The sequence below is a fragment of the Danio aesculapii genome, chromosome 6 (genome assembly GCF_903798145.1).
Source record: "Danio aesculapii chromosome 6, fDanAes4.1, whole genome shotgun sequence".
NCBI lineage: Eukaryota > Metazoa > Chordata > Actinopteri > Cypriniformes > Danionidae > Danio > Danio aesculapii.
Window position 1 is genome coordinate 12237376 of NC_079440.1, and position 12988 is coordinate 12250363.

Sequence of the window (12988 nt, forward strand, 5' to 3'; positions counted from 1 at the left end):
AATAGTTTTTCCAAAAGCACCGATTGAGCCGCCCACCTTCTTCCCTAAACCCAACCGACAGTTTTAAAAAGTAATTCAGAAAAAGAAAAGCCCTCGTCTGATTTTTTTACCACATTTTCAGATTTTACCACACTCTCACCCTGTTATTTACTTGTTTATTTAATTTTTTGGCTTCTGTTTTTGTCTTGCCTGCTTTCTGGAACCGTTCTTCGCTGGACTTGAACCCCGTCATCAAGGTCAACTCCTCTCTGTGTCTCAAGTCCGCCAACGTACATGGCGAGCTACTGGACAAACTTGCAACAGCGGGAAAGCCGTCCATACGGAGGTAAGCTGTCAGCTGTTAAGTGCAAAAAGGAAGGGCATCATACTGCTCGTAGTGTTCATTTTAAAGACAAAATGCAGCCATACGTACTTCTGGATACATACTTCACGATGTCCAGAAATGTATAAGGGCTACATTTTCAGAATAATGGTGCCATCACAGAAGTGCGAGTTACCTTTGCCAGGGACACTAACACAACCCCAAACCAGGCTCATTCTGAAAATGTACTGCTATTTACATTTCTGGTGAACGCCAAATACGTCCCAAGAGCTATGTTTTTTGCAGTGTTTGTTTTGGCGAATCCACCAGAGACCGCTGTGTACACTTTTTCAGATCTCAAATTACTCCCACGAGTGCCATTCATGCCTGCTGTCCACCAGAGGCCGCTGTCAACTGACTGTCGACTGATTGAATGACGGACTGAATGACTGACCCACCCTCCTTCTTCCCTAAACCCAACCAATAGTGTTTTCAAAAGCACTGATTGACTCGCCCACACACTTTCCTAAGAGTAATCCAGAAAAAGAAAATCCGTTGAAAATCCGCTGATGTACATGGTGAGCTACTGGACAAAATGGTAACAGTGGGAAAGACGTCTATACGGAGGTAAGCGGTCAGCTGGTAAGCACGAAAAGGAATGGCATCATACCGCCCCGTATTATTATTATTTATTTTAAAGGTGATAGCATATGTACTTCTGGCTACATAATTCACGATCTTGAAAAATGTATATAGGGCTACGTTTTCAGAATTAGCCTATGTTGCACAACCCCATACCATGACAGACCCTGGCTGTTGGACTTGTGGCTGGTAACAGTCTGAATGATTGATTTCTTCTTTAGTTCTCCCAAAAAATGCCTGAAATACTGATTCATCTGACCACAGTACACGTTTCCATCGTGTGATTGTCCATCCCAGATGCCTCTGAGCCCAGAGAAGTCGACGACGCTTCTGGACACTGTTAACATAGGGCTTCCTTTTGGCACAGTACAACTTTTTCTGATTTGAGGTTGTAAGAAAAGCATTTTTTTGCATTATGATTATTCAATTTCTGTAAGCGAATACTGTTTACTGATACCCAGAAATCTGTCAAATAGTGCTATTTTAAACCATCTTGTGAAACTTTATTCGTATCACAATATATTGCATCACAGAAAAATAAAATATAGCAAAATCAGATTTTTCCAATATCGTGCAGGCCTAATAAAAAGTATTGAGGTTCTGTGTATGAAAATGTCTTCAGAAGTCAAAGGAGAAGGAATGATGGAAAAGCAACTCAAACGATGTCTGAACACACAACATGCCGAACATCGAAACAACATTGGCAGAGGAACAAACCTGTAACACACACTACTACTTCTATTAGGTAACTCCAATTACTTGAGGGTTCAATTCACTCAGGCTCACCAAAATCAAATAATTTTACAAACAGTCTTAAGTTCTGCATCAATAATTGGATGGTAGCATCAGAATTTGGTCTAAACTGCATGAGAGCATCCTGTTTTGTATCAATGGTGCAGGCTGGTACATGGTGCTGAAATGTGTGGGCGATATTTTCTTGGCACGCTTCAACTCCCCTTAGAAACAACTGAGCATTGTTTAAACACCACAGCCTATGTGAGTGTTGTTTGCTGAGAATGTCCATCCCTTTATGACCGCAGTGTACCCACTAGGATAATAACTTCCAGCAGGATAACATGCCCGGTCACAATGTCCAGTTCATTTATAAATGGTTTGCTGAACATGACAGAAAGTTATGACTTTATAATGGCTTCTCAATCGCCAGATCTCAATCTAATAGAGCTCTTTTGGAATAAGAGAGAGATTTGCATCACTACCAGCCAAAGGGATTTTGTATTTTATAGATGTCTTATAGAAATTTAAGATAGATGGCTTGGCTAAAACAAGGCTCAATTTGGGCTGTCAGTGAAAATCTAATAGACTTCTAAGAATAGTCCAGACTAGTCATCAAGCACACAGATTGGACAGACTTCACATGTGTCATTCATTCCTGTGTATTTGATGAATAGTGTAGTTTTGGGCTATTCTTAGACATCAACTCAAACAGTTTGAGAAAACTAATTCTGTATAACAGGAATAATAATAATAGTTTTAATAACTAATTTCTAATAACTGATTTCTTTTATCTTTGCCATGATGACAGTCCATAATATTTTACTAGATATTTTTTAAGATACTAGTTTTCAGCTTAAAGTCACATTTAAAATCTTAACTAGGTTAATTAGGCAGTTTAGGGTAATTAGGCAAGTCATTTTATAACTGTGGTTTGCTTTGTAGACAATCTTAGAAAAATATTGCTTAAGGGGGCTAATAATATTGACCATAAAATGTTTTTTTAAAAATTAAAAACTGATTTTATTCAAGCCGAAATAAAACAAATAAGACTTTCTCCAGAAGAAAAAATATTATAGAACATACTGTGTAAAATTCCTTGCTCTGCCTGACATCATTTGAGAAATATTTGAAAAAGAAAAAGAAATCACAGGAGGGTGAATAATTTTGACTTCACCTATATTGGGTCATATATAATTATATTATTTGAGTTGATATTGTCAAACATTTAGAGCATTACTAACTTAAACCTTTTAAGTTCAGTTATCAAATCTGTATGAGTTCAGTTAATGGAACAAATTAAGTCCAAACAACTACTTAAATGTAAAAACTTACAAGTGTAAACCAGAAATGACACAAGGTATTTTAAGCCAGACTTATTAGAATGAAACATTTACACTGTAAAAAAATAAATCCGTAAAATTTACGGTAAAAAAACGGCAGCTGTGGTTGCCAGTACTTTACCGTTAAAAATACGGTACAAACCGTAAAAGTAATTTCTCATTTTACGGTAAACTACCGTATTTTATTAATTTATAGAGGTAATATGTCTGTATTTTGAATTATCAACATCTACACATCTTTTGTTACACAGTTAGACATGTTATGACACCCATATGCAGATGGTGATGAGGAAGTTACATAATGAACCAATGCTCATCACAATCAACTTTTTCCACAAGCATAAAAGTGTACCAATAGCCGTGGTAGAAGAGAAGGTGCTCAGTGTCATTCACACAACTACTAAACACCAGTATAGCAACACGCATAAAATTAAAGTCATGAAATAAACATTGTTTATCAACATTAGATGTAACATAAATCTCTAATGTACATAACTGATGGGGAAACAACTAAAACGATCCATAGTGATGTCAACAAAAAGCATAAAAAGTTATGTGCCATACAGGGAATTCTGGGAAAGTCAATTTACGTTTATTTGCTGTATATATTAAGGAAACATACCGTTAACCAGGTTACGGATTTGTACTGTAGCATTTTTACAGTTTTTTACCGTTGAAATCACGGCCATTTTTTACAGTGTATTTCAGTCAAGTATATCAAGTACAAAACAAGTTACCAAGTTAGTATTAAACAACAGGTCTGTGGATGTTTGTTTTACTGACAGTCAAAATTTGGCCTTGTTTTATTATTTTATTCACCCATTAGACTTCTTTTAAACACAAAAATTGCTTGCTGAGCAACGAGCTGATACTATCATGCCGATATTGACCAAAATCTCTTGTTGCAACAATATATGATCACATAGAAAAGATTTGCTATATATTTAAATTTATTTTTGTAGTATCCCAGCATGAACAGGACATCAACATGACGTCAGATTGACGTTGTACCCCAACATCATGGGGACATTTTGTTTGGAAATGAAAATCGAGTTGACGTCAGAACCCGACGTCAGGCCGACGTCAATGTCCAACCTAAAATCAACCAAATATCAATGTCTAATTATGTTCCAGCTTGACTTTGTGAGGATGTTACCTCTATGACGTCTATCTGACATTGGATTTTGGTTGCCATACCTGATGAATAAATGTCACTATTTGACGTCAATATGACGTTGGTTTAAGATGTTGGCTCGATGTTAGATTTTAGTCACTTTCCAACACAACCTAAAATCAACCAAATATCAACATCATTTGACGTTGTTTTTGGACATCAAAATAATGTTGCCCTTAGATGCTGACTAGACATTAAATTTTGGTCACCTGACGTCACAACCTAAATCTAACCTAATATTAACGTCTTATGATGTTGTGTGCCTGCTGGGGTGTGTTTGCAGGTAAGCAGGATGTACTATAAATTCAAAATTGTATTATATCACTCGGCAATAATATGGTTTACTTTTTAACTGATATAACAATGAGGACACTGTGATTTTGCCAAGTTAGAAATGCCCCTAGATCAACGACATTTGTTTTTTGATACTAGAACATATTTGAATTGACCAATCAGATTTTGAGTTTACTTTTTACTAGTTTTTACTTAGTGAAATCAAGTTTTCTGTTTTATTTACAGTAGTTATATAATTCTCCATTAAATAAAACTTTTGTGTTAATATATAATTTGTAATTATATTGAGAATTATACAACCTGTGAGGTTTTGTATAATAGTAAATGTCAAACACAGGAACCAATTTACTTCATGGGGTTACCTCACCCAGATTAGAATCAGAAAAATATAATTCAAGATACAAATCATCAACTTAGAGTAAATGAATGAAAACTAATCATAACAAAATATTTCAGCTCAAATAATGCACATAAAGAGGAGGCTTAGAGAAAAATGCATATTTACATACTTCCCATTGGACGGTATGGTGAGAAAATGTGCTTAAACACATGTCCAGAAATAGCCAGCGTCAGTACAATATATTTAAAGTCATTGCCTTTCACTGTGCCTATTTTTTCACACATAACACACACACACTGAGAGTTTTCTCCACTCTCTGCCCTCATCTCTCTCAAGAGATGGACACAGATGCTGTTACAGGCTGTTTTCCTCTCACCTACAGGAACTCGGCCTTCCCTCATAACAAACAACAAAATCTCACTTCTGTCATGCAGTAAACTACAGATAATGGCTCTGCCATGTAGGTCCTTCTCTCTTATACACACAGGATCAACAAGCATATTTGGGCTATTTATCTTCCAAAACTCAGCAACATTAACATATATGTTTGCTTATTTAAAATGAGCTGCAACAACTCAATTCTTGAGTTTTTTTGGGACAGCTTAATTGTTTTATGCTCAATCCACTTACATTTGTAAAAACGAATGAGTTCATGTTGTCTCAACACAAACCCAGCATTTTTACAGTGTAGAAGAAATGCACATGTGCCTTAAAAAGTCAAGGATTATTTATATCAAATTCTTTTTGTACAATTTATGTTTATATTTTATTGTTGCAACCCAGGCTCATTCTGAAAACGTACCTCTATATACATTTCTTGGACTGTGGGGGAAACCAGAGCACCCGGAGGAAACCCACGCCAACATGGGGAGAACATGCAAACTCCACACAGAAATGAACCAGCAACCTTCTTGCGTTCAGGTGACGGGCTACCAACTGCGCTACTTAACTAAATCATTCCACAAATATATATCTAATATTAACACTTTATCTTGTTGTAGCTGCATTTTAATTACCAAAAATAAACCTTTTTTTCTTATCAGAGGCTCTGGTGCCTTTGAGAAATTTTAAAAGATCTCAGAAGCTGAAAAATAAAATAAAATAAAAATTAGGTGGCACAGTAGCTCAGTGGTTAGCGCTGTCGCCACACAGCAAGAAGGTTACTGGTTCAAGTCCGGGCTGGGCCAGTTAAACAAATGCCAGAATAGTTGGTGGTTCATTCTGCTGTGGCGACACCTAGTAATCAGGGACTAAGCCAAAGGAAAATGAATGAATGAAAAATAATGTTATTTTATTTTATTTAATTAATTTAATTCATTTTTTTTTTCGGCTTAGTCCCTTTATTCAACAAGGAGCACCACAGCGGAATGAACCACCTAAATAAAATCAAATTAAATTAAATTAAACAGGGGTCGCCACAGAATGAACCTCCTAAATTCAATTCAATTCAATTAAATTCATTTCATTATTTTTTTGTTTATTAATCAGGGGTCACCACAGTGGAATGAACCGCCTAAATTAAATTAAATTAAATTAAATTAAATTAAATTAAGATGTAATCTTATAAGATTTATGAGTTAACTAGATGAATTTACTATAAGCAACAGTGTATGTCCAATTACATGTAGGTTATATAAGAAGGCATACAAATACAAATAAACACAAAAATAAAGAATGCAATCTGCAATGGATTAATTATGCTAATTTAGGCACACACGGGAATGAACTATAATATGCAGATGAGAGTGCATGCATGAATCAAGTTGTTTACAGTTTTAATGTGCAGCTACGATGTTCGCAATGAAGAAGATTGTTGCTTAATCTAACATTATGCATTATTCCTCCTTCCTACATCATTAACCTTCTCAAGCACCGATTTTGAACCTGATTGCATGATAAAGCTGAAATGCACTTACCGAGACGCTGGAAAGCCTCTGAAGCAGCATGCCGGAGGTTCTGCATGCTGTCTGCTTCTTCTGATGGACCTTGATGAAACTGGTGTTGATATGACAGGAGGCTCTCAATGTGACCCAGACATTTTGAGTGTGGTACTGGACCTCATCACTGTCCTTTTATCCTGCATGTCATCACCTGGCTTCAGGCGGCACCTACGCTGACACACAAGTTCCCTTCTCTGTCCTCCTACGATTTACTCTGAGAGCTCTCCTCCTGTCTCTCTCCTGCCTCCTGCAGCTGTCACTGCCGCTTGTGTGGCACAGCCAATCAGAATTCTCCTGCACACCACCATCCAATCAGCTGGAAAATGAAAAGAGGCAAGGGATTGCTGGTTTGTTTTGAAAGGCTGGTGCATCAAAAAGACCCAGAGGGTGTATAAGTGTGTGTGTCTCTCTGAGCATTAAAATGAGAGACTCTAAAAAGGAGAGATATTCGAAAAATAAATGCTAGCTCGAATTTAAACTCATATCTTGCACTGGTAGTTTAGATGGAATGCTTTAACCAACGGAAACAACAGCAAACCTCAAGTGTTTGATTGATTATATTGTAGCATATTAATTTAGCATATTAAAAAATTAAAACATTTTATTTGGAATCATTAGGTATGAGTAAAATGTTAAAAATTAAATATTTTCTCCATTCTACAACATTCCAATAACATTTATTTCATTTTTTTTCCCATAAATACAGTGCATCTGGAAAGTTGTCATAGCGCTTCACTTTTTCCGCATTTTTAATGTTACAGCCTTATTCCAAAATGGATCAAATTCATTTATTTCCTCAAAATTCTACACACAATACCCCATAAATCACATGTACAGAAGTATTCACAGCCTTTGCTGTGAAGCTCTAAATTAACCTGATGGACATTCTGTTTCCACTGATCATTCTTGAGATGTTTCAGCAGCTTAATTGGAGTTCACCTGCGGTAAATTCAGTTGATTAGACATGATTTGAAAAGGCATACACCTGTCTATATAAGGTCCCAGGATTGATAGTGCATGGCAAAACACAAACCAAATATGAAGACAAAGGAATTGTCTGTAGACCTCCAAGACAGGATTGTCTAGAGGCACAGGGCTGGGGAAGGTTACAGAAAATTTTCTGCTTTCTCTGAATTAGCACAGTGACCTCCATCATTCATAAGTGGAAGATGTCTGGAACCACCAGGACTCTTACTAGAGCTGGCCGGCCATCTAAGCTGAGTGATCGGAGGTGAAGGGCCTTTTTTAGGAAGGTGATCAATAACCCGATGGTCACTCTGTCTGAGCTCCAGCATTCCTCTGTGGAAAGAGGAGAACCTTACAGAAGGCCAACCATCTGTGCAGCAATCCACCAATAAGGCCTGTATGGTAGTGGCCAGGCTCATCACCAGGCTAATACCATCCCAGTGAAGCATGGTGGTGGCAGCATCATGCTGTGGGGATGTTTTTCAGCAGCAGGAACTGGAAGACTAGGCAGGATAGAGGGAAAGATAAATGCAGCAATGTACAGAGACATCCTTTATCCAAACCTGCTTCAGAGTGCTCTTGACCTTAGACTGGGGCAGTTCATCTTCCAGCAGGACAATGACCCAAAGCACACCGCCAAAATATCAATGGAGTGGCTTCACAACAACTCTGTGAATGTCCTTGAGTGGCCCAGCCAGAGCCCAGACCTAAATCCTATTGAACATCTCTAGAGAGATCTGAAAAAGGCTGTATACCATCACTTCCCATCCAACCTGATAGAGCTTGAGAGGTACTGCAAAGAGGAATGGGCAAAAATTCCCAAAGACAGGTGTGCCAAGCTTGTGGCAGCATATTCAAAAAGACTTGAGGCTGTAATTGCTGCCAAAAGTTCATCAACAAAGTGTTGAGCAAAGGCTGTGAATACTTCTGTACAAGTGATTTTTTTATTTATTAAAAATAAAAAAAAATAAAACTAAAACTAGTAAATTTGCAATAATTTCAAAAAATTGTTTTTCACATTGTCATTATGGGGTGTTGTGTGTAGAATTTTGAGGAAATAAATGAATTTAATTCATTTTGAAATACGGCTGTAACATAAAAATGTGCTATGAATACTTTCTGAATGCACTGTACTTTATATGGCTACTTCCCTAGAAAATGGCTGTTAGTCTGAATAACAAATGTTTTACCTGTTATGATTGATAATTGAAGGTTATTCCACCAAATTGCAGGTGGCTAAAAGGCTAAGAGGTGGTGACGCAGTAGGTAGTGCTGTCGCCTTACAGCAAGAAGGTTGCTGGTTCGAGCCTCAGCTGGGTCAGTTGGCGTTTCTGTGTGGAGTTTGCATGTTCTCCCTGTGTTCACGTGGGTTTCCTCTGGATTCTCCGGTTTCCCCCACAAGTCCAAAGACGTGGTACAGGTGAATTGGTTAGGCTAAATTGTCCATAGTGAATGTGTGACCCCAGATTAATAAAGGGACTAAGCCGAAAAGAAAACGACTGAATGAATGAACGTCACTAAAAGGAAACAAATATTTGAGTTCATCCTAACGTAAGCGCTCCCTAAAAAAATGGTCGTGAAAGTCCACTTCACCGTTTCTGTGCATTGGAAAAGACTTGTGTATAAATCTTACCATCTTAAAATTTCAAGCAACAATCACCACTCTCGTTCACGACCAAATAGAAAAAAAGCGAAAGCGTAAATACTTTATGTAGCTTGTCCCTTATGCCAACCCGTCCGTTGAAGCGCTCACAACAACACCGTAACAACACACCCGATTATCATCATCATCATCACCATGAGCTTCGCTTTGCTGTCTGTCTGCTTCCATTACCGGCTTAAATGACATTTCTGATCAAGTGTTTTAAAAGCTGACAAGATATATTTCGCCAAGTTTCACTCGCTTCTGCCAACCTTCTGACATATTGAGGTAAGAATGAAGGAAGCGTTTCGTGTATCAGCTTGAGGTAGATTAAAGCAGCGAATATAATATAAATTATGAATGTTTCCTTCTTGGAACTGTATTGTGTTTTTATGACTTTACAGTGGTGGTCATACGAGTAACGTATCTTTTACACATCAGTTATGATCCTCACATGTCGAATCTTGCTCAATTTGATGTGCTTTCACTTCATCAGACAGGTGCAATTTCGTTTTCATATTCATGTAGTTTAATCGATCAGATTAATAATTTTCAGTTTTATCAAAGCTAATAACCCTGTTGTTTAAATTCATGTAATATAAGCTCGACAACTAAACCTGCTTGTCAGCTCGTGTTTTAATTAACAACGCAGATAAAGGGGTTGTTAATATTGATTATAATATAGTAAATGTATTGCACTGTACTCCAGATTTGTTATTGTGTTTATCAGTCTGATGATTTCATCACAGCTCTACGTCACCTTTGGCCCTGATCAATGTGTAAACACTTGTGTTTACATAGTAAGCCTTTGTAAAGAGTCTTTGGCACATTTTGGCAACTCCAAAATTATTTATTGAGGTAAAGTTTTTTTTATATTCACGCATTCGTTCAGTGACAACTTGTGACACGCTCCCTATATAGTGTACCATGCTACTTTGAATATTCGGTCAGAAATAGCATGCAAGAATGTCTTTAAAACAACATAAGCACTATTCATATGACTGTGAACAATGTTGTACTTTGATAATCTTTGGGTGCTAATTTGATTTCTCTATTAAGAATTTGCAAATAATACTTTTCTGAAAATATAATATTAAGGAGAAACTCTGAATGTGCGAATATAAAACTAACTTCACCTCAAAAAATTATTTTAAAATTATAGTATTTTGTAGCGTAAGACTGGAAATATTCGCTCTCTTTCTGATATAGATTTATTCATTCATTCATTTTCTTTAGAGCTTAGTCTCTTTATTCATCTGGGATCGCCACAGCGGAATGCCAACTGACCCAGCTGAGGCTCGACCAAGTGACCTTCTTGCTGTGAGGCGATTGTGCTAGCCACTGCACCACCGTGACATCCTGATGTAGATTTATAACGCACAGAAAAAAATAGCTTAAAGTAATAGTGCATCCAATACTGAAAATATCTTCACTTGTTTCACACCTCTTTTTTTGTTTATATATTAATAAAGCCAGAAACCAGTAATCATTGACTTCCGTAGTATTTGTTTTTCCTATTATGGCTGTCAATGTTTACCGGGTTTTAACTGTTTTCAGAATATCTTATTTTGTGTTCAACAGATTATAGAAACTCCTCTAAAAGCTTCGAGAGTGAGTAAATAATTGAGGTAAAGCTGATTATATATTCACACATTCATTCAGTGACAACTTGTGACATGCTCCCCATATTGTTTATCATGGTACTTTAAATATTCGGTCTTAAATCAGGGTGTCCGTGTGGGTCTTAGTATTAAAACTTGAAGAATTATTTTGGATAAATTTAAGGCCCTTAAAAAGTATTTTTTAAGTAATGCTACTCTAGCTATTAGCTATTAAAGCTATTAAAGATGCTACTCTAGCTATTCAGTTTAACTTAACAGTTTAAAGTATAACTTTCGATAATGTAACGTGTAGTTGTATGCTAAAGTTTGCATGAATTTAATCAGCGAATATTGGTGTGCTTTGTAGTTTATGTTGAGTTGATAAATTCCTCTCTCACTGGATTTGAGGTCATAGTATTGTTTACCGCACAAACTCAGAAATAAAGGTACACGAGCTGTCACTGGGGTGATACCTTTTCAAAAGATACATGTTTGACCCTAAACGGTCCATATTGGTACCTCAGAAGTATATAATAGTACCTAAAAAATTTGAGAGGAACACTTTTGTACTTTTTAGGTACTAATATGTACCCTCGAAATATTAATATGGACCTTTTAGGTACAAATTTGTACCTTTAGAAAAGGTACCTCTCCAGTGACAGGCAGCTCGCGTACCTTTATTTCTGAGAGTGCAGTAACCAACGTAACACCGTTACACCTGCTGGAAGATTGTCAATTAGCATTTTTATTTATCATATGAATAATGGAGGGCATCACGGTAGCGAAGTGGATAGCGCTGTTGCCTCACAGCAAGAAGGTCGCTGGTTTGAGCCTCAGCTAGGTCAGTTGGCATTTTTGTGTGAAGTTTCCATGTTCTCCCCGTGTTATAGTGAATGGGAGTGTATGGATGTTTCCCAGTTATAGGTTGAAGCTGGAAGGGCATCTGCTGCATAAAACATACTGGCGGTTACATTGGCGGTTCATTCCACTGTGTTGACCCCAGATTAAAAAAGGAACTAAGCCGAACGAAAAGAAAATGAATGAATGAATGAATGATGTTTCAGTTTAGGTGAATGTATGCTTTATGTAGCATTATTTCACAAAAGCAGATTGTTTTTCCATCATAATATTTCAATATTTTTAATCAGCATGGGATAGAGCAAATAAAAGTCACATACTAATTATTTTTTCTGTTTTCTGAAATTCTAAAATATGGACTCGCAAAATTGCATGAAAAATGAAGATCAGTGTCCTTCCAGATGACAATCTGTATTTGGTAAATATACAGTAAGTTAAAATGTTCCCAGACGATGTTACCAGTTGAAACCTAAAGTGGCAATGACGTCCTAAATATAAAAAAAAAAAAATAAATAAATAAATAAATATATATATATATATATATATATATATATATATATATATATATATATATATATATATATATATATATATATATATATATATATATATATATATATATATATATATATATTAAAATAACTTTATTGTTTACGTTTTGAAGCAAATAAACTCAAATATGCACTCATTCATATGATTATTTTTCTGACTTTTTTTTTTGAACGTTGTTATTTTTAAGTGTTGTTTATTTTAAGTTTCGTGAACTTTTCCCACATATACTAGTTAAAATTATTTTGCACTTCATCGTATTTTAGTTCACAAACAAAATAAATGGGCTTTATGCAAGTTTAAATTAAAAACGTACGGGAGTGAGAAACAAAAACGTCTACTTCATCAGCGGACCCAACCGGAAGTCTTCATCATATATTTTAACGATGTAGTGTTTCTTTCCACTGCGATAGTGTTCAGGAGGGCTGAATCACACTCTTGGGCTACAATGTCATACTGGTTAAATCATGGTACTGCCGGCCCTTACTTTCATGTGATCAAACGACTGCTCGACAACAGAAATATGTGTCGACATTTCCAACTAATAGATATAAAAATAGTAATTAGTAGTACGTTTTAAAATGTATGTAAAACATCTTAAAAAGG

At 36.3% G+C, this 12988-nt stretch overlaps 2 protein-coding genes across 4 annotated transcripts in view; one reads left to right on the top strand and one right to left on the bottom strand.

The window, feature by feature from the left end:
- The window catches only part of cdk15 (cyclin-dependent kinase 15), a 45286-nt gene extending 38242 nt beyond the window's left edge, over positions 1-7044 (bottom strand). Inside the window, exon 1 of the mRNA XM_056459536.1 lies at positions 6743-7044. Coding sequence (XP_056315511.1) covers positions 6743-6788 — 46 coding nt within the window. The 5' untranslated portion in view covers positions 6789-7044. The remainder of the gene's footprint in view (positions 1-6742) is intronic.
- Positions 7045-9485: 2441 nt separating this feature from the next.
- The window catches only part of als2b (alsin Rho guanine nucleotide exchange factor ALS2 b), a 69641-nt gene continuing 66138 nt past the window's right edge, over positions 9486-12988 (top strand). For all 3 annotated transcript variants that reach the window (XM_056459538.1, XM_056459539.1, XM_056459541.1), the window contains exon 1: positions 9486-9662. The gene's annotated coding sequence lies outside the window, so the exon portion shown is untranslated. The remainder of the gene's footprint in view (positions 9663-12988) is intronic.